The 23,137-nt window shown below is 36.4% G+C and overlaps 1 protein-coding gene across 2 annotated transcripts in view; it reads right to left on the bottom strand.

Annotated features, from left to right (window-relative positions):
- The window catches only part of ANO10 (anoctamin 10), a 124,672-nt gene that overhangs the window by 82,845 nt on the left and 18,690 nt on the right, over positions 1-23,137 (bottom strand). For both annotated transcript variants that reach the window (XM_074860579.1, XM_074860585.1), the window contains exons 10-11: positions 21,572-21,763; positions 18,866-18,994 (exon numbers count right to left, since the gene is read on the bottom strand). In XM_074860579.1, coding sequence (XP_074716680.1) covers positions 18,866-18,994; positions 21,572-21,763 — 321 coding nt within the window. The remainder of the gene's footprint in view (positions 1-18,865; positions 18,995-21,571; positions 21,764-23,137) is intronic.

The raw sequence follows: 23,137 nt of genomic DNA on the forward strand, positions 1-23,137 counted from the left end.
ATCAGCTCCAGAGACGACTCTGCAGCTGCCACAGCAACAAGCAGAGGAGCCAGCCAAGAGACCAGAAAAGAAGCCAAAGAAGAGGTCAAGGCTTGGGAGCCAGAACTTGGCATCCGGGTCTTACAGCTGTCAGGGACACTCATGAGAGAAGTCACTGTTGTCTACAGTTTTTGGAAACAGTTGGGAAACAGGAAGAAGAAAACAACCCCAAATCTTTATCTCCAACTATTAAGAGCCAACTTAGCACGGAAAGACGATACATGCCACCATTGGTTTTCATCACAGCATTGTAATACCAAGCCACTACACCAAATGCGAAAAAATACTACCTGCACAGAAACAGTTTTGTAGTGGTGTGGAATGTTAGACTTTCAAAGAGATGGTTTCTTCTGGAAAAGAAGTATCAGCGTACAAGATGGAAATAAAAACTAGACAACTACTCTTTCTTTGTGTGTTTTAAAATACAAAATTTTGTCTTAACCTTTTTTCTTTTCTAAAGGGGATATTCTGTCAAACTTTCCTTTAAACTCCCCAGAACCAGCAAGAACTCTGGTATATAATCAACAGCTCTGTTGCCAAGTTGTAAGTACTTTTTATAAAAAAATAAAAAATAAAAAACCCCCAAACCAATGTATCTAGAGATCACTGAGAAAATATGAAGCTGCGCTGCCTACATAAGGGATTCCATACTTGCTAATGACAGATACAAAACTCAGAATAACTGCACGTTTTAAGACTCATTAAATAGAATTTGCAAGATCTCTAAACAAAAGATTAGAATCTGACCAACAATGTTAGTTTTGCAAAAATTAATTTTAAGTGCATATGCATGCAAAAACTCAAAGCTAGTAGCAGTTTTCGCGAAAGCTGTCTCCACAGATTCTGTGCTGACGAGCCAAGCAACTGCCAAACAATGTTTCAAAACAAAAGAGAGGCTCTTGGAAAGTGCCAGAAGAGATGTTATATTCTGCCATTACAACTCAGGCTTTATGAACAGGAAAGAGAGCTTGCTTGTACCAGGATTCTCACTGGCGCTGTGAATGAGGCACATTCCGTACTAAGCAGATTCCCAAGGAAATATCATGCATCCTAGTGTGGACTGTAAAAATGAAGAAGTGTTCAGCTGTGATGAAAAGCAAAAGAAAAGTAGAAACCAAGATAATACAACTGATATCAAAAAACGCATGGCTCTGTCAAAGAGGTGCTTTAAGCATAGGTCAAATAAACAGCAAAACTCATAAAAAACATAATTTGACGGGCTAGTTTAATTCATTTTCTCTGATCTTTTCTTAATCAGCCTTATGACTAGTAAACTAAGATACAATCTCTGATTTCATTTTCTGAGTTTAGAAGAACTAGCTAGTTCATAATATTCTCAACTTTGCAGTCTGATATCCATCTCCTCAATGTCACACTTGCATGCATGCTTTTTCTGTTTTTCTTGGACCATATGAAGCATCAGAAAGCTGTCTCAAGGCAACCTTCTCAAGCACACTTTTCACTCTTATACAAATAAGCCCTCTAGTGGTGAAAGAACCGATAGACCTACCGTATTCAGAGTTTCTATGCACCTCCTCTTCACGATAAAAAAAAAATCTCTCATAATATCTCCTAACTAAAGTTGAGCCACCAATGGCCTATCTACAACCTTTTTTGAAAGCCATTCATTGAAGATGACAATCTTATGTTATCTTAAGCACGAGTGTGTGGCTTGGTTATTAAATCCAGGGATAAAAATGTAATAATCAAAGAACAGAACTGTCAACAAAGGTACAAAGGCAATTTAGCATAATGTCACCAAATTCTCCAGATTTTTCAAATTTTTAAGTATACTAATACATAGATAATAAACTCCACCATGCACCAGCACTTAAACCCTTTGATTACCGGAATCATAAATGAATGCTTGTATTCCTTTCATTCTAAACTACTGCATTTCCTCCCCCTTCCTTAAGTATATTTATTCTCTACTTTTAAATACTAGTCAGTGAACTGAAAACAGAAACACCACCCACCCTGACCTATGTCTGTGGCAGCAATTCGCATTATGATTGGCAAAATGTTGCCAAAGCATCAGATATTTTCTCTGTAGCAACTCAGCTTCAAGCACTGCCAAGTCTTCACACAGTCAAATATTCCTAAATATTACACTATCTTTTCTTAACAGAAGACTAGCACACTATCTAGTTTTAAAATAAAATAGCTATATTTTAGATTAGCAAGTATGTGTAAAAACCTCCCATCCACACAGTTGTCCTCTTTAAGGCAGCAATCCAGCAAATCGTTATTACATGAACAATGGTCCAAAGGGACAGTCATTCTGAATTGGTACATATTTCCACATATTCAGCAGTTCTAATGAAACACAATTATCTGGTGTTTGGCCAGATCAGAGCTTTCACTTTATTTTTTTGACTCAAGAGCTCACTGACAGTATCTTGGTGCATTTGCAATCTCACATGCCATTATAATGAAGGACACTATGCCGGGAGAGGTCACTGATCACCTTCCACAAAACACTGCTTACCTAAGAACACCTCAGACTTTCTGTTCTGAGGAGAGGCAAGCATAGGAAACCACAGCACACCATCAGTTCACAGAATAGACCCCTGTCTTTTCTCACCAGGACAAACCTGCAGCCTATCAGGCAGAATTTAACAAGACGACTTATTTGGAAATGCAACTGCCAACAAAACTCCATCAACACAAAAAACTATTAACTTTTTGGCCTACATAAACCTTTTTGTGTGATTTTTGCTTATCATGCACGTTTAACACAGTCATGCCCATCCCTTGATATAACACTGATTGGTTATAATTCAAAGAACAGTGGCAGAGGATGAATAACACATTTTGTTATAATTTTAATAGTTAGAAACCAATTTCTAAAAAAATCAATGTGTATTTCTGAAAGTCCTTGAAAAACCATTCACAAATGAAACCATAGTGCAAAAATGCATACAACCTCACATGTGAGGTCAGAAGCAGCAATAAAGTAAATGTAACTACTCTAACAAGATTGATAGTAGTTGTGTCACTCTCAAAATACTCTAAATCAAATAACTGAATAGGGAAGCACACAACTGACTGGAAAAGAAAAGCCCTCCAACTGTAATCATTAGCAACTGTCAAGCTGGAAGGACTACCTCTGTGAGGACCTACAAAGATCTGTAGTGGATCAGAACCTAGTTCAATAGTTTCAGTAACAATTTTAGTGATTGAACAGGAAAATCTGCTTAAGAACTGCACATACGATATCAAGGAAGGAGAAATCCAAGTGCTCTGAAGAGCAGGATTAGAACTCAGCAATCCTGAAAAACTAAAGAAATAGTCCTAATGAACAAGATGAGATTCAGTAAAAACAAACAGCTACACATTGAAAGATATATAGCACCAATTCAGAAAAAAAGATTCAGTACAAGATTATTGCAGAAAAGAAAAAAAAAAAACAACTTTTGACATGCTAAAATGCATTACACACAACATAAGATATACCTGAACTTTTTTTATACTCAGAAGTAGTAGAACTTATGCACTTGTATCTGGTTTCAGGTATCATAATTTAAAAAGTAGAGACAAGCCTGTAAGAACAAAACCAAGCATTTTGAAATAATTGACCTGTGAGGAAGAGCTGAAAAATATGAGTCCGTGCGGTTTAGAAAACAGAAGACAGGAACACCATAGCAGTTGGAAAGTCTTAAACTTAAGGGCAGGGTCCACAACACTTTGAACCTTCATTTCCCCATCAGCCAGACTGGGGGAGCTGTTACACTGTACTGTAGCTCCTCCACTTTCAAACAGCTACCCATGTTTTCTCCTGATGAAAAAACAGGACAGATGGGAACAGAGGGAGAACAACACACACTTCACTCTCATCTTAAAGTCAAGCTTTGCCTGAGGTAGACACCCAAACACTAGGTAGCCTCCTCAGGCCCTCCAAAGTTTCAACAGTGATTTTCCAGATGTAGCTATAATTCTATAATATAAAACACATTAGAAAGGTACATATGACAAAGAGACAGTTTATAGCTATAGATGGTAGTATGCACAAAGAATCTAATATGAATTTATCTTTAAGCCTTGATTTTTTGCAAAAAAAAAAATCTAAGCTATCACTGTGTGTTATAAAATGTATACACATGCATAAGAACATGTTTGCACCGGCAGAAATGCATCAGTATTATTGTACCAAGGCAGTATCTCTAGACAATGCACTAACAGAAAAAGACAAGGAAGGAGACTTCTTTTGTTTGAAATAGAGTCAGCAAAGTTGTAAGATTTCTCCCAAACTTTAAAAAGCAGCCACAATACAACTTTTTTACATATTAGCCACAATTACTTTGTGGGATCAAAAGAAGCATATGTCTCTTTTTACGGCTTCTAAGATTATGCTCCTATCGCTTGCTATATCTCTGCAGCTCAGACATCTTCAGAGGGAAGCTGAGCAAAGAAAGATGCAGCTGCAATTATTAATACAATGTGACATTGCAAAGGAAGCTGGATTCCCGCCGTCTTTTTGTTAGGCGTTTCTATTAGAAAGACAATTCTTGCATATAGCTTCCCTATCTAAAATTTGAGAAATGTATCACACAGCTGTAGGTACTCTTACACTTCAGCTTCAGAAGACATTTTACAATGTCAGCTTTTGATCCATTGCTGTACACGTTACTTTGTATTTAAACTGCGTAACTACAGATCTCAAAGTTTAATCTACACTGGGAGGGCAGGATGGAAGAGCAGGCTGCCATTACTGTTATTCACTCCACCTTCAAAAACACTTAGGGAGGGAGGGGAGGAGACATGGAAAACAGACTAAAATCTCAGCAGACTTGGAACCTCTCATTGTAAAGATTTATACCAGAATCAAATTATTATAATACTATAACAGAGCATCCATATGAAGAGGTGCACCCCTAACATTTCTTCTTCAGTAACTGTTATTGTTAACTTCTCTGGGTAGTTAAGGTCTTAATGTAACCATCACAGCACCTGAGGTTGCTTGGAAAGCCCGAGCAACTCGAAAGATTAATAAAACCAGGAAAAGAAAACGGTAGAAGGCTCTACCTATCCTCAGCAAATACAGGACTTGCAGTTCCAAACACATTGATACAAAGACCTTGCAGTTGTGAAAGAACTGCAGTCTCAATAGTACCTAGGAAATTAGCAGTTAGGTTTTGTGCTACATGTGACTTTCAAGATATGCACCAAAATAATCCAAACTAGAAGTCCTAAAGAGTCAGACCCATTCATTCCTTCTGACATATCCAAAGTTAGGTTTATTTGGTCATGACAAGACCATTCAAGTTTAGGGAAGACCAAATCACGACCCTATTAACATAATGGTACCAGTGTTACTCTTTAACCTGCTGTCTCCACAGGGAGCAATATGGCCACACCCCATTCTCACTACCAGCTGTGCTTTTGACTCTTAAAGGACAGTTTGCAGTCAGAATTTGAAAGTAGTTTTGGTCTCCTGTAATTACAGGGAGTGAAAGAGAAACAGGAGCATTTACAGGAAGACTCTACAGTCTGGGTTGTAGATCCTTATTCACATGTAAGGAGCTAACCATCAAATCCTCCCTATATACACATTTTATGCTTTTAAAAAATGTAATACACTTTCCCCGGAACTATTTTGATAAACTGGCATGAAAAACACTGGAAAGAGGTCACACTAATACTCATTATATTTCTCTTGGTTCCTCCTGCAGCTCCTATAATTACACAAGAAATAAAGCAGGACTACCAAATGCAACCAATTCTTTCCAACATACTATTCTTCAAGATGCATTAATAATTCATCTGTTACAAACTACTCCTAGTATAGCCACCTTTTTTTAAAAATGAAGCCTTTTAGAAGCTAGAAGAATAAGGAAGTACTTGAATTCAGTAACTTTATTTGTTAAGCTATAACAGTAAAAATTTAAACATTTCCTTTAGTAAACTGCTTATTCCCATTTCACCAGATTTTAAATGAAGTTTCACTCAGAATTTGCAAGGGTTATGAACTTCTGAAAAAAAATACTGAGATGCAGATAAACTCAAGTATCAAAAACTGTATTTCAAGTTTAATAAAAGATACCCTTATATTTGATATCGATTTATCTGTAAGGCCTATACCATGCACACAAACACACTCTCATGCAGACACACACTTTTTATCTTACAACAAATCCTCTGACTAAAACTACCCTTGATCAAACTTATTATGGTTTATGAATTCGCAGCAGCTTCTAACTGTACCTCCTTTGTATTATTCATTGTAGAGGTTTAACCGATTATAAGCATGCATTAGAAATCTCCCATGACTTCAAAAGGACTGTTCAAGGTATTAGAATAGAAAGCAGCAGCATACCAGGCAGCTTGCACACTGCTACAGTTAATGAAAAATCCCTTTGAAAATTACACATCATTCCACTAATTTCTTCTGATCAGAAGAGTGAAATTCTGGATTGACACTTCCTTCCAGTACAAGATAAAAATTCAGTGCAAAAATGAAGTAATTAAGCCCCACTTCTTTTGACATTTACTTTACAGCATGACTCATGACCATCTTCAGCCTGTGTTTAATAAAATGTTTTCACAGAGATTATTAAAAAAAAAATTATACTACAGCCTTTCATTCCAGTACTGCATTTTCTTGCACAATTTAAGTTCCAAAGTCAGTTTTCATTTAAGTGTGCCAGGTGGTTCTCAACACTTAAAAAACAAAACAAAGCAAGCAAAACACAAAGGGATTTTTTTTTTTTTTTTTTTTTATAAACCCAGATTTTAAAAAGCAAATGATGCTTTCAAAGTTTTTCTATGGAGGGTCAGGAGGGGAAAAACTACAGCAACAAATTTAGCTCATTTTTAAATAGGAGAATGTAGAACTCATGCTGCACATTTCCAATAAATAACTACTAATTACAGTACTGAGTGTAATAGTCAACAGCATGAATACAAAAGTCAATCCAGAAGGCTTAACACTGCAAACTACTGTTAGAAGTTATTGCAAATAATTTTTAATAAAAGCAAATTCTTCTGCAATTTTATAACTGGAAAACATGCAAGCAACAATATTACATCATTAAGAGTCTCTCTGAAAAGAGGTGTTTACATCTAACCAACAATACAGAGGTTCCAACACATGTATGACTGGCTTTCTCCTCCTATTTGGAAACAGTTTTACTGATCCCCTGTTCTCCATCTCTCTCCCAAATGCAAACCCCACATTTTCTACCTTTGGATTCCCTTACCTGCTCAGAGCCATTTTCACTCTCAATCATGGGGATACAAACGATGAATTGGACTTATCCTTCAGTGCCATACACAGTTTAAAAACCAACCAAACCAACCAAAACATACCACCTTAAACAAAGAAGTTATATAAAGCTTTGGAGACAGGAAGAACATCACAGTCCCTGAGAAGTAAGGCTTCTGGTAAGAATGATACAAGAAATGCTACTGCAAACTGCAACAGAGATATATGGAAATATGGTATTTGAATCCTATACCTATTCTCTAGGAAATGCCATTATTCAGGCTTGTGCTGGCAGCTACCAATACCACATTTGCAGAAAACTATTTAAATAATTTAACAGAATAAACTAATATGTTATTTACAAAACAAAACAATTCAGCTCCATGAAATGCCAAGCCAACCTTGGAACAGTTGTGAAGCCAGGAGGCTTTGAATGTTCATACCCTATCTTGTCATTAAGCAGTTACTAATCTTAGTCAACTAGAAGGTAAACAATGACGATTAATAGGTATTAACTTGGCTTTTGTCTGGCCATTCAACTTCGAACTGCCAGCAAGGAAGCTGTACATCCTGATCAGGCTTGAGCTAGAAATATCATATTTATACATTAAAACAAGTATTGAATTAAGTGGGTTTTAGAGAGATCTGAAAGTCTGATTCTTACAAAGTTCTTTAAAATATCTTGTAATTGTCTCCAAAGATCTGTCCTCTATTCATCTTCCCTTTTGAAGTCTTGTCATTTTGGCAGCCTTGCACAATCCCAAACGAACAGAAAAAAATAGTCTTCTGCTGTTTTTCCACGTTGATACTTCTGAAGCACTTATTAGCATAGTTAAGGAATATACTCTCTTCCAGGAAGAATTCCTAAGGTATCACCCCATCCAACCTTACTAGTATACACATGGTTTAAAAATACAGTAGTATCTACCAGATAATGTTGAATTCATGAGGAATGGCACAATCCCAGAAGACACACGCATTTCTGCCTCTTACTGAACGGGCCCCAATATGAACTAAAGCTTTGCCATGATCCTTATTGAAAGTTCAGGTCTTTCAGCTAACTAGCACCTGATACCTTTGTAGCTCCCCGTTCCTACCACCACCTGGCTGACGGCAAGACGACAGTATTCCCTTCTTGCTGTCATTGTTTCTACGAAGACACTTCCCAGGTTTTCTTTCCCAGTGAGAGGGCTGCCTGTACCACCAACTTCTTAATCTCCACTATAATGTCACACCCACGCTGGCAGTATCCAATTTAGAATTAAAAGTCCTTCTTACACAGAAAAGACAACTGAAAATAAAGCAGAGAAAAGCTAGAAAAATCCAAGGTAGAACCAATACACATGACGATTCCTTATTAAGAGTATATTAACACTAGTTGCTTAACTAGCTCTTTACTATAAAATAATACAAGTTCTTTTGAAAAAGTGGTATGTCATTGTATAAAAGCACTGCACACTTTCATATGCAGCTCTGGCCAGCTCATTTTGAGTAATGAGACAAGGCATTGAAAAGGTTTACACTGCGAATCACCAGATCCTGAGAATTAATTTGGAGGAAGCATGACTACATAGTTGAGTATACTAATATACTCTTCCCTTGGCCTCTGCTGCAGGAAGGATTCTGGCCTAGACCCACGATCTGACCTAGCTCAGCCATTCCTTTGCACATACGTCTATTTCAACTGGATCAAAAAATTCTATTTAAAAAAAAGTAAAGCTGTATTTCATATACCAAATCTCACCTTTACAACCAAGACTTGTATTTATTTAAAGATAAAAATCACATTCTGAATTGCATCACCCTAAACTGAGGAATGAAAATTACTGTCAAAATACAATGCTTCAGTTGGGATAGACACAATAGTAAAATATATCAACACATTTCAAATATCAAAGTTGAAAAACCTGATGCAATACAGTGATTTCTTGCTGTCCTACACATACCCACATAATTAACACACTTCAGCATTTGTACACAGTTTGAACAGCACGATTCATTCACCTGTGTGATTATTTTTTCAATTTTCAACATAGCAAATTGAGAATCAAAAGAAGGGTTTAAGAACAGACAATAAGGACAAACAAAGTGACTCACAAATAGGAAGACACATAAATACTGTTTTAAATTCTGAGACTTTCAAAAAACCATTGGACTATTCAAGAATAGACAGATGTTAATATGCATTTTCATTTCTATGCTAGCAGAAAGCTACAGAATACAACCAGCAGCTACAAACTTACTTAGATCTTTGAATTTTTTGATGTTTGGTTTCATTCTGACAAGCTTTTGCCATTAATCTTTACTATTCAAAGTGACCAAAAATCTACACTAAATCAGAATGAGTATCTCAAAAGAACCAGTAGATGGCAAAAAAAGATCTGTGATAAATTTTGATTTTGGAAATAAACATAATCTGTATTAATGTACAACCAGCAAAACTGTCTTTTTTTTTTTAACCTCATTGATATGGTCCCCAGAGTCTGGTTCAGCAGCAAGCATCTGTAAAATTTTACACAGGCAAATCCATAAATCCTCCCCCCATCTGAAAGGTTAAAATTCTCACTGTGGTGAGAAAATAAAAACCCCTGAGAACAATCTGTTCCCCTGTTACTCAGAAGAACAACATGTATAAAATATTTCATAACTTTACATTCAAACTCAACCTACAATTTCAAGAATCTTTTGTGAAGTACAATGTGTATAAAATACATAGAAATTCGAGTTCATTTTTATTCTTAAAATACAAACAGTAAACTAAAGAATCAGTAAACTTTGTTAAGTCTTTATACTACAGTAACCTTTAGAAACCTCCACTAAGTGTTATACCAACAAAATTCAGCATCTTCTGGTAATTTCTGCCAGGGTGGCAGTCTGAAATTAAAATATTTTTACGGCTCACAATTGCAAATCTAGGAATAAACCAAACTGCAATGGCTTACCTGTCTAGCATAGAATATAAAAATGAAATCACTGCTTTGTACGATATTAAAAATGAAAATAGACAACAGATTTTTAAATCTCATTATTTCTTATGTATAAATATTACATCTATGTTCACAGCTGAGGTAGAGGTATGCTTGAACAGGAACAATATGTTAACTGAAATCACTGGTAGCTTGGATTAACCTTTTTTAACATTCAGAATTAGTAATGCTGCAGACTTATTTTATGTATGTATACATCAGTGAACCAAATGATTACACAAAGTGCATTTTTCCATTTATCTTTCTGCATTTTCCTATTTTCATTACAAGTGCAAGCACAGATCGGTATTGGCTAGGATACCTGCTTCACTAAAATAAAATACATGATGAATAAGCTTCCTAAGTATTTTCTCAAAAAGGAACTGTAAGGCTGTCAGTCAGTTTGTACCTTATCATGAAACATTTCAGAAAAAGAGCTGTATGTATAACTTCCTAATTAATACTTCTCATTATAGCTAAATAAACTATTATTTTTTTTCCTGTACATTTAACTATTAAACAGAAATTTAAACCACACATCAAATATTTACCAGTAAATACTACTCCTTACATTTATACCTGAAAACTGACAAACTACTCAGGTTATAAACAAAACACCCTCATGTAGTATAGATGCATGTATACAAGTAGGCATATTAGTATGGAAAAAACACTCTGCCACAGGAAAGAATTAGCATGTGGAAAGACAGATACTTGGAGACTGTTGCCAAAAAAATTTCAGTAGTAAGAAAGTTAAGAGTTGGACAACTGCTCCCAGAGATTATTTTCTCTGATTAAAAAGCAAATAGATACAGGACAAAGAAAGAATACACACTGCAACTAGTAGAAAGATATAAGGGGATAAGACCACACAAAAAGCACTCCTTGTTTCTTTAAAAGTGGCACCGGCAACTTGGAAAACAGACACTGAAAGCCTGGAGGGGACCTGTTGGAGGACCACTGAGACTACAGGGTCGAAGAACCTGACATATGAAGAAAGGTTGAAGGAACTGGGTTTGCTCCACTTAGAAGGCAGCTCTGGAAGGTGGGGAGGATCTAATCACAGTCTTCCAACGCCTAATGGGTAGTTTTAGAGAAGACGGAGGCGCCCTCCTCACAAGGATGCACAGTGAAAGGAGAAAAGGTCATAAGCCACAAATTGCTTCAGAGAAATTTTTTCTTGCCATAAGAAAAAAAAACAATTCTTTGCCATGAGAACAATTAAACAATGGAGTAGGTTGCCCAGAGCAGCAACTTTCCCTCACTGGAAGTATTCAAGTCTTAGCTTATCTTGACAAGGACATGGACAACCTAATCTAGGGTTCTGTTTTCAGCAGAAGGTTGGACTAAATAATCTTCAGGGATCCCTTGCAACCTAGACTTCTCTCTGATTCTGGATGTGAAACTCTGCAGCTACTGTATTTTAAATTAATACCTGTCAAAAACACAGAAGTAATTTAGCAAAAAAATCGCTTTATGCACAGCTCTTTTGCTTTAACTTTGCACTGTTATAACTCCATTAGTGTCAAAGGATTTATATATGTGTGCATGCTGATGCAGCCTATTTTTGAGCAATTTTCCAGTTTCTTTACTATGTAAGTACGTAATTGTACTTCACATATCTGCTAAATCGCAAACTCCTGAATTCTACACTAATAAAGCTGTTTGCTTCACACATGCAGAACACTGTACCATGCAGAACCATGTCTCACTTCTACCCTGCTGGAATGGAGTCATGTACATTATTGATAACAAATAAGCCAACTATTATTGTTTCTTAAAAAAATAAAAAAACCCAGCTTTATCAGGAAAAAACAGCACTGAAATCTGTTGCAAAACATTTAAGGATTTTTTTTAAAGGAAATAAAGGCAAAAGACTTTAATTTTGACCTAACAAATTGCTTTTGCCCAGGAAGTGAATTCAAAAGATCTTCAACTGCACTCAGGATGCAATGTTTACTAATTTCTAGCTAGAAATCTTACCAATTTTTCTCTAGAAAGCGAAGTATGATGATGCCTAGAACCAGATGACAAATACACCTTCTCATCTACTAGAACCCAAACTGCTCAACTCTGGTAGTGTTTCCCGGTTTCTTCAGCACATCATTTCAGAAACAACTGTCAAGTTCTGCTGAGCTGACTGAGTGTTGGGGCTACTACGTTAAGAGTGCTCAGCAGAAGCTCAAAGAGCTTCTACTGTACACCAGGAGGCCTTTGAGGAAGAAATACACTTAATAAAATGGAACTCTAGAGAAAAGTAGATGTACTAGGCAACTCTCAACCACTTTGATTTTGGATCAGCTAACACTTTTAAACATAACACCAACTTTTCAGCTTTATTAACAAGCTATGATTCCTGCTTTCCAGCCTTTGATAAATAGACTGTCAGCTCATCCTCAACCAGAAAAAACAAATCTTAAGAAATGGTTACTTCCCTTATTCCACTCCATGCCTCTTACAGAGCTGACTTTTAAATATTCTTTTTTATGAAGCTCATAAAGACCCATTTCAAATCCTTTTGAGGACTCCATGAAATCAAATCCACATGGCCCAATTGTTATTTCGCCATATTTACTACAAATATGCCAGTCCTGCCCTTACACTAAGGTCCTCATTTCATCTATACCAGAGCTGATTACATTCTTCCCAAAATTGTATTTGTAGACTGTAAGGTCAGATTTTACACTATGGCTACACTACAGCTCTCAAGAGGGCTCTCCATTATTACATAGTATTTCCAAGCTATCCTAGTTTCAGCTGGCATAGAGTTAATTTTCTTCCTAGTAGCTGGTATAGTGTTGTGTTTTGGATTTAGTATGAGAATAATGTTGATAACACACTGATGTTTTTAGTATAAACACTACTTAGCAACAACTAAGTCAAGAATTTTTCAGCTTCTCACACCCTGCCAGCAAGAAGGCTGCAGGTGCACAAGAAGTTGGGAGGGGACACAGCCAGGACAGTTGACCCAAACTGGCCAAAGGAATATTCCAAACCATATGACATCATGCCCAGTATATAAACTGGAGGGAGTTGACCAGGAGGGGCAGATTGTTGCTCAGAGACTGGCTGAGCATCAGTCAGTGTGTGGTTAGCAACTGCAGTGTGCATCACTTGTCTTTCTTGGGTATTATTTCACTCTCTTTTTGTTATCTTCCTTTTCATTACAGTTATTATTGTTACCATTATAATTATTATTATATCTGAATTAGTAAACTGTTCTTATCTCAACCCACAGGCATTACTTTTTATTCCTTTCCGATTCTCCTCCCCATCCCATTGTGGGGGTTGAGGGGTGGAGGAAGGAAGAGTGAGTGAGAGGCTGCACAGTGCTTAGTCGCCAGTTGGGGTTAAACCACAACACAAGCTAATGCCCAGATGCCTCAATGTGATGTAAAACATCCAGGCTAAGTGCACCTCTGCATAAATGCTCTCCATTAGTTTACTACACTTGAGTGCTGAATACACAATGAGTTACTTTTGGAGATTAGGATACTTTCATGTTAAGCTGTACTTTACAGCCATTGCTTCAAAACACCCCTATGGAAGTACTGTTTAAAAAAATACAAAATCATTAAGAGTTGTACATACAACTGATTTCTTGGACTCAACTTTCAGAGTAGTCCTGATTTAGTTAGCATTCTTTGAAGTTATGTGAGTCTACATTAAAAAGAAAGAGTCATCAGGAACAAAACTCTTTATCAATAATTTTTAAAGAAAAATAAGAAAGCACTGCAGAATTAAGATCACACCTTGTAATAGTGTGTGCTTTAACACACTCCAACTATTCACCAAATTTCTTCAGAGTAATTTCCTTTTTTTTTTTCCTTCCCTCAAATCAGTGTAAAGTTAGAGGTGACTGGGAACAGTTTCACATGAGCACAGACGCTTGCTTGGAATGTCCTACTTTGCACCTGTGGTTCATACCAGAAGTATGTGTCTATGGTAAAGCCTGGAAAACCAAACACACTATGGGATATAACTATTTTAAAATTATGCTAATAAGGGCTTATTGTTTCCTGCTTTAAGGACATTCACCTACTTCTTTGTTTGAAAACTGCACTTGCTGCACTCAGTTAGCATCCATCCATAAGTAAAAGAGGGGAGTTTCATGGTTCTGCTCCTGGTTCAAATCATGTTGCCATGGAAGCAGATGTTGGATTGATGAAAATAGGTCAACTGTTCAAAAAAAAAGAGCACTGTTTTAATACTTTAAAATTATTATTAAGTGTTCTTATTTTAATGCTTACCATTATTTATTATGAAATGCTTAATATTTTATTCTATTTAATCACCATTTACTTTGCTGATACAACACGTATTCCCACCAAAAATCTAGACAGCACCAGAGTTAGTGTTGTTAATGAAAAAAAACAATTGTTTTGCATAAATCTCTAGGGGCTGGGTATAGAATGCTTAGAAGAATATCACACACAGTACTTCATTACATTTGGACTGAGTGATGTCAAATGTTGCCATGTAAACATGTTTCCATTTGAAGAGTATTAGTAGTATTATTATTAAAAAGCATTAACTTCTTTTGAAAAAAAGGACATTGCTAATACCTATGCTTGGCTTTGGTAAGAACAGTGCTTTTTCTGTTTAGCTTTGCATCGAACAGATAAATAAATATTCAACTGGACTCTCAATTACTTCAATCTGATAAAAATATTTAATGACAGCTAAGATTTAAGTAGGTTACCCCATCAGTTGAACATGTGAAAGCATACATAGCCTACTAAAAGAAATTTCTTGTGTTCCTTAACATTTTCACACTGCCTGCCAAGCTGCTGTCAAAATACCATAAACACACCATAAAATTCTCATCTACACCTGTACCAAACCCCAGAAAGTAAAATAACTCACCTGTATCATGTGCTTCTGGATCTCTACTACGTGATCTAAAATGCTTTTCTATGAACACCCTGACACATCTGACAGAATTTTTTCCTACCTTGACACTGATGTACTTCAGATGCACCAGGTTTATCCTAGAGGTTTAATGTGATATAATCTGATCCTGATTTTTTTTCTTTACAACTGAAATGCACAGTTTAATCATTAATAAATATAGTAAAGGTGCATGAGAATACTGCCAATACATGAGATTTATGCTCCTCTCGTAGTTTAGGGATACTTCCTGCAAAAGTAGTAATACTTACAGGAGAAAGACTCAGTGGTGCAGAAGTCCCACAAATTCAATCCAGCACAAACATACAACACTACTGTGTGTCTTCTACACACAGTTGCTTCTGCCCTGCTCCCTTTCACTAGCAAACTGAGTCAGACAGCTTCTCCCAGATCAATTCCCTAATCTGATTCATCATGCACCAGATAAAAGAAAGTGCTAGTGTAACAAATAAGAGGAATAAATACCCAGGAAGCAAAGGCAAAAATAGCCCCATCTCTTTAAGCTGCCATAAATCCATACTGCTGCTGTTCATAGTTCCACAGCATCTAGTAATTCTCCCTTCTTTCTACTTTTTGTAATCAATGTTTTAACCTCAAATATGTAAACATAACTACTGATGAAAAAAAATAATTTCTGTAACTGAGAACATGTTTAACTATCAACACAATGGAAACTGTCTTCAACAGAAGTGAAAGTCATGTTAGTTGTGTTCATTTTCATATAGGTTTTCAAATAAAATTTATATATAAAGTGTGTTTCACTTCGGAGAACTCTTTTGGACTCCAGAAACTTCATTTGTGTTACAAAACTTCTTGCCAGATTATATGACCTGAGCTATTCTCTGACTTCAAAAAAAACCAAACACCAAACCCATACCCATGAAGTTGTTAAATATTGTTTAAAATGTCCTGTCCCTCAGACGACTGCAAAAATTTTAGATTTTACATTGAACACTTTTGGAATTGTGATTTTTGGGATATTGTTGGTTATAAACATGGCTTGTTATGCTGCAGAAAAGTACTAGAAAAGACTCATATGTTGGCTTTTTGTCTTTGTTTTCTCAGACAATAGTTTGTAATAACACAAAAACAGCCAAAAAAAATATATTCGAACCAGCATACTTAAAAGTATCAAGCATACTGAATGCTTGTGATTAAAACTATTTTTTAAATATACCTTTTCTGACAAGTACATTATGGCTTGGGGTTTTTTTTAATTTTTTTTTTTAACTAAGAAGAAGAACAATAAGAGAAAACTTGACTTTTCTTTAACCAGATATTTGCCTTTACCCTCCTCTGGCTCACCCAGCATTAGCCTCCATCAGTCTCTTCATACAATGCAATTAATTATAGATCAGTGGTCTTCGCCAAAGTTGCTTCTTGGTATAAGGTAACATTTTGCCTTTCTTTTCCTCAGCAGTAATTTACCTTTTCTCTTCAAACTTTCTTCCCTTTGTTTTCTTAATCTCCCTTTCCACAGTATTATAGATAATTTGAGATACACTGTTAAAAAGGAATTCCAACAGCTGCCTAATTACCATGCTGCAATTCCTGTCATCTAGATGATTGCATATAAACAGAATTTCATTTTAGAGAGAAAAATACTGGTATTCTCCTATAGCCTACTGAGAAACAGAGGTCTGCCTAGAGACCACATAGCCAGCTTCACATTAAAACAGGTAAGATAGGAATAAATACCCAGGAAGCAAAGGCAAAAATAGCCCCGTCTCTTTAAGCTGCCATAAATCCATACTGCTTACATTTAGTCATACAGTTTTCATATACAATCTCTCTGGATATGTTGTCCACTGATGCACTACAGCATTACATTTAAATTGCCAAATTAGTTTTACATTAAAATACCTCACTGAGGTTAATGCAAACGTTCACACACACACACACAATAGAAGAATGTTTCAGGCTGTCTGTAGACTCGAACTTCAGAAAACCAGTTGACATGATTCATATTTAAACTCTGCAAACCTTAAGGCTTGGAAAATAAAACTCAAAGCAAGCTCATAATTCATTGCATAATGCTTAACACCTATAAAAACAACAACAAAAAAGTACATGCTCCTGCTGCACCTCTGTAAGGTGACGCAGTTTAACAACTACACATAGACTTTTTGCCACAAGAAAAGTAATCCAGTTCCGAAAAGCTAAAATAGCATAATGATGAAAGTCAAGGCAAAGTCCTACAATCTCAGTTATTATATAAAATGCTCATAATCATCCCTTCTTGTCTGAAAAGGAATGATACTCAAGTGCTTATTACATAGAATTAAGAAAAGATGAAACCCAAATGCTGTTACAATCGCTACTGTTTACAGTCACCATACATACTTGTTTCAGATAAGCCTTACAGGAAACACCCATTAAGATTATATAGGAGGTCTTTGTAAGATATGCTGGGGCCAAAAACCAAGTAGAGAAATAACCAGTTCACAAAAACGATGTTATTTTGTTTCTTGAAATAGCATTATTAAATTCCTGAAATACATGGAAGCAACAAATACACGGTATCTTGGGAACGTATGGAGAATCACAGATTCTGTGAATATAGGATCTAATGTTCAATCCTGATTTATATGACACTTGAGTTTTCAAGTGCCCTGAGACTTTCTGGCATCTCTCAAAATAAAATCACATTGGAAGTAGTTGTATCTGACTCCAATCATGTTTTTTGCTTAGTTAGCAATGAGATTTTGGATCAAGCTTTCGAGCACATGCACAATTTGAAAGATACGTCCATCAATCTTTTCACTACTACTTCCCCAGAGGTTTTCTGGAGCAATTCTGAGTTTTAAGATGGAGAGAATCAAATGAAGTAATAGGTAGAAGTTACTTCAAGTGTAGTGGCCTGCATGGTAGAAAGCATGGAAATGCTCATGAGAGAAGTAAATGAAATGAGCCCATGGTCTGAACACAGATGTAGCAACCAGTTAAAATCACGAGCAGAAAATCAGTCAAGCAGTACTAACTACAAAGTTACAACATCTGGCTTATGAAGTCACTTATCTACACAGACTAGAAGCTGAAATGATATAGTAGATAAAATATCATATTGTTTTCCTAGCACTTACTCTTTCTTTAACCATCTACTTTTCACTGCTATTTAAAGACACTGTGCTAGATGGACTTTTGGTTTGACCTTTGTGGTGGTGTTCTCCCTCTCACACAGATCTCTTCACAGCATTTGTTGACAAACATTTGTGGGCTATCCCACAACTCTGGAAACTCCACACTAGCTTAAAAAAAAAGTTAAAGATTAATTTACATAGATTAATGGTTTGCTGGGCATGCTTCCTTCAGCTCTACGTTTAACTGTGAATTCATTCTGTGTCTTTGTGATGTATTTTCTACAGATTAATTTCTTTCACGAGTTTTATTGCTTAAATTCCACCTATATTTTCTAGGATTTGTGTCTGTAGTCTTTCCCACTGGATATAATTAAACCGACATCTATTTTTTTTATTTCAGTAACTTAAATGAGGTTTCTGTGTTATAAGCTATGCCACCTAAGTTCTGTTCATGCTGAATGCTGAGAAGTACGACAACATTCACAGTACATGAAAACACAGAAAAGAAAGAAATCAAAAAGCAAGACTTTGAAACACTACTTTGACTGGGAAATCTTGATTTCCTTTCAATATGTGGGGGGGAAGTCTACTTCCTGGTATCATTTCCACTGTTGTTCATGTTATTTGCTACTGAAAACACACGCACTGTTTGAAGGCAGACTTACCTCTACCAATGCCACAGTCAGAATAAGGTCCATTTTTGAATCTGGGAAAAGGGCATTCACTTGTGGAGACATTCCAATCAGTATGCAATTAGTAACAACTGATATTACACTCATAGTTTCAAAAGCCAACTGAAATAAAACACAAATATATTTATAGTTATGACCATTATCTCTAATTTACCAATCCCTAAATTGCTCTGGACAATACCTCTCTCTTCATTAAACCCTCATAAGACCCACTATTTTAACTTTTTATTTTCCTTCTTCTTTTGAATTCTACAAGTAGGACTTGTTTGGCAAGCAGTCCAGACTTCATCAGCTTTAAGAACAGTCAAGGACAAGACCACAACAAGGTCTGTAATACCACTAAGACCACCTGGCAACCCTGAATTTTTCTCTAATTTGATTTCTCTGTGGGCATGTATGTGTGTCTGCTGTGAAGAAGTTAAAACAGTATTCTTCCACAATTCCATGGTACTGTAAAGACCTTGAGAAGTTATTCAGAGACCACTAACATTCTAGATGTACGTAATGCCAGATCACCTCCTGAAAAATCTGGAATAATCCTAAAGGAGAGAAGCGGACAGGAAATCAGCCTTCTCCCTGGTATCTTTAGGACTCACAAGCTAAACACATAAAAGAGTATGCACTCATTTACAGTTGTACTCCCAAACATCAATTTCTTTCAGGATAAAGGAAAAAATGCAAAACTCCTAGGGGAACTAATAGTCCGAACACTCTGGTTTTGGAGGTTTTGTCTGAAAGTTAAGTAATAGGAAAACGTAAGGATGGTTCAGAGTGCCTTTTTAAAATCACAACCAGTTATACAAGCTGAAATTTGTTGAAAGAAAAATTTACCTTTAAATGCATGCAATTGCACAAGTCTAAGAAACTCTTGCCTACAGAGCTCCCTCAAAATGTCTGAAAAATATTACTACAGCAGGACAATTACTTTTGCAATATAATGGCTACTTATTCCAAGGTCCTCTCTGGAATGAGAAAGACTGACATTGAATTGTAGCAATTGTCACAATGAATTAGCAGAAGTAACTTTCTCCTTGACAACAAGCTGGTGACTCAGCTCACCTGATAAAATAATTCCAGTATTCCTTTAACAGAAATCTTTCAGCCAATGCTCTAACTTCCCTCATGAAACAGATAACTAAATTTAAGGTATTATTTTTAATTCACAAAGCAAACATTTCTACAATTAAAAGCCTACACTATAAAACAACCCAACATGACTGTACCATCAGTGTTACAGTTTTTCAGCCTACTCCCTAGATTGGAACAAACTATTCTAGCAAAACCAAATGCTATTAATATAGTTGCAGCTATGCTTGAGACTTATGACCACAGCTTCATTTATCTGATGGTCACACCACTGGTCAATGCAGCTACGCCATCAAGATGTTGGCAGCATGGATTTGGACTGAGAAAAATGCTGAAATGTTAAAATGTAATCAGATTATAATTTACACATTTTAATGACTTAAACTTCTCTTATAAGTCGACTTCATTAATACCTATGTACATTTCTAACAAACATTGCTCAGAATACTTGGTTTGCATGTTTTCAGAGTATGTTTCATTTGAGGTTTGCTGATTTCATTTCTCATCTCCCATTTGTTTCATTCGGTACCAACACTTACAACCCCACCAAATGAAACAATCCACTAGTTTATTGTGCCCTTTGTCTCCATTACATATCAGAAAAGTTGTTAAATAAAACTAGAATATGGATCACCCACTAGAAATTTCCTCCAACCTACTTCACATTCCTTATCAGGCCACTGCTATTACAGAATGCTAAATTCTCTGAATGCAACTTAATAGCCTTTCTTTCCAGAAAAACCTCTGGTTTTGGAGAAGTTTTACAGGGTTATTTTTAGTCAGAATCAGCTCACTGACTCAGTGTACTCAGCAGGCTCCAAAGTAGCTGGTGCTAGCATGACTGCACGGGCAAACAAATGAGGACAGAAAATCCTTAACCCAGTACTAGTAGCATGAAATTGTTTAGACAGACTACAATGTTCAGGCTGTGCAGAAAGGTCCAGCTCTTGCTCACAAGCCAGGTTATTTTAAAATTAGTCAGCTTCAGCACCAGTAACCACAAGGGCACACAGCCAAGCATGGCTTAGAAATCCAAGTATTTACCTATCATTCTGTTCAATTTTTTTGAAACCCTTGCTGAGTTCCATGCTTCTGAAATTGCATCAGATGTTATCATTTCTAAAATATGTTGGCTGTAAAAAGTACTGGGCAGTATCTAGCAGCTTTGCTTTGTTTAGTTGCAACATGAGTACAAATACAGACATATACAAGGACTAAAGGAAGGATTTGTTTTCTTTTCAAAGGCAACTGAAAGACGTGGTCAAAAACCCTACAAAAAAAATCACTTGGATATACAGTTGGATAGACAGTATCCTAAGGCACTTGAAGACAACAAAGTACCCACTAAACTTTAAAGTGACTGATGGGTCAAACACACAGCTTAAATACATTTCACAGAATCACAGAATCGTCTAGGTTGGAAAAGACCTTGAAGATCATCCAGTCCAACCATTAACCTAACACTGCCAGTTCCCAACTACACCATATCCCTCAGCGCTATGTCAACCCGACTCTTAAACACCTCCAGGGATGGGGACTCCACCACCTCCCTCTTTCAAAACAAGTGAATAGAAAGACAGACACAAAAATTACCTGCCAAACACCAATATTTGCTGTGGGTTCTGCAAATGGACGCTTGTAAACTCTACACATCTTTAAGGCATCAGAATATATCTCTGTGATGTTATTTAACACTGCAAAGACAGCTGCCAGTGGATAAACACACGAGAAAAGACTCACATAGCCAAACTGTAAGAACAACTCCAGGTAGTCATCAAAAGTACCCTGGAAAACAGCAAAAATAAGAACAACTTTAACCCATGTAAAAATGTATGAACACACACAGAATTAACAATATAGTTGCAAACACGCTTCCTCATCCCAAATCAGTTGTTTGGGAATGACTGGTGACAGAAACCAACAACAAGCACTCACCCCACCTAGTTAATCTGGAATTATTCAATTACTCAAAACTTCTTAATAAGGGGAGGCCAAGGTTTTTCCTTTTGCCTAATGCATTTTCTGTAAGTCACACTTCTTGTCCTTATTACATGAAGTAATTGTATAAATGCATTCATCCCATTCAAGTTCCTGACTATCTCCGTGGAACAGTTACAGAAGGAACAGTGGGGTACAGGTAAACAGCACCATGCATTTAAACTGGCAGAACATCTCCTAAGAGCACTGTGACAAGAAAAGTCCTAGTATTTTAGACAGTCCATGAAAGACCTAACCAGAAAGGCAGGTTGGTAGACAGGCAACTCTCTTCTGCTATTTCTGGTTGTTTATTTCAAAACGGGTAACTCAGAATTAGTGGCCCACTTGAAGGCTGAAATGACAGAATGCAGCACTGACCTCTGAAAGGAACAATTAATGCAAACAAGAAGTCCCATTCTGGCAAATCTGCAACACATCTGTCACCTGATCTTTAAACCAAGAACGTACGTACTTAAATGCTGATTAAATATTTGCATGTAGGTTATCATATATATTTGCATATTAGTTTTGTAGTATTAATAATAGTTTTCTATGATTGCAGCAATTATTTATAAAAGTGAAGAACCAAACCAACCATTTATAAAGAAAAAGCGTTTAGTGAACAAAGGATGGTGAAATACTACCAAGTTAAACTGGGATCTAGCTATCTTGTATTTGCCCAGATTGTCTCTCAAAAATGAAATGATAAAGACTTGACAGTAACAGAGATTATTACAGAAGCCCCATAAAATTGGTTTTGGCTCCATGCATCAGCCACATGGTTCTCTAATCTTTTTTGCTGATTATAGTTGTTAAATTGACTGCCCTCTCCAGAACCTAGTGGTTTGTTTTTTTTTTTATTTCCTCTATCAGAGAGAGGCAGTAGAAGCCTGCAAGCTCAGAAATCAGCATGGGGTGATCATTACCCACATTTTTCACTTGAGCTTATTTTCAAGTTGCACAGTCTGACAAACTGATCTGAAGGCCAGGCCATGAGGAGCTACCTAACTTTTAAAACCATTGAAATTTTTCCACAGAAACATTTTGTACAAACTCTGAATTTTGGTAAGGTCTTCCTTAGGGACGTTTGTGCAGGATCATTCACTGGAGTGGCAGTCACGTATCTGTCCCTGCTATCACTTTCTCAGACAATTGCTACAGGCAGGGAGCAGCACTTCCCTT

The sequence above is a fragment of the Strix uralensis genome, chromosome 1, assembly GCF_047716275.1.
Source record: "Strix uralensis isolate ZFMK-TIS-50842 chromosome 1, bStrUra1, whole genome shotgun sequence".
NCBI lineage: Eukaryota > Metazoa > Chordata > Aves > Strigiformes > Strigidae > Strix > Strix uralensis.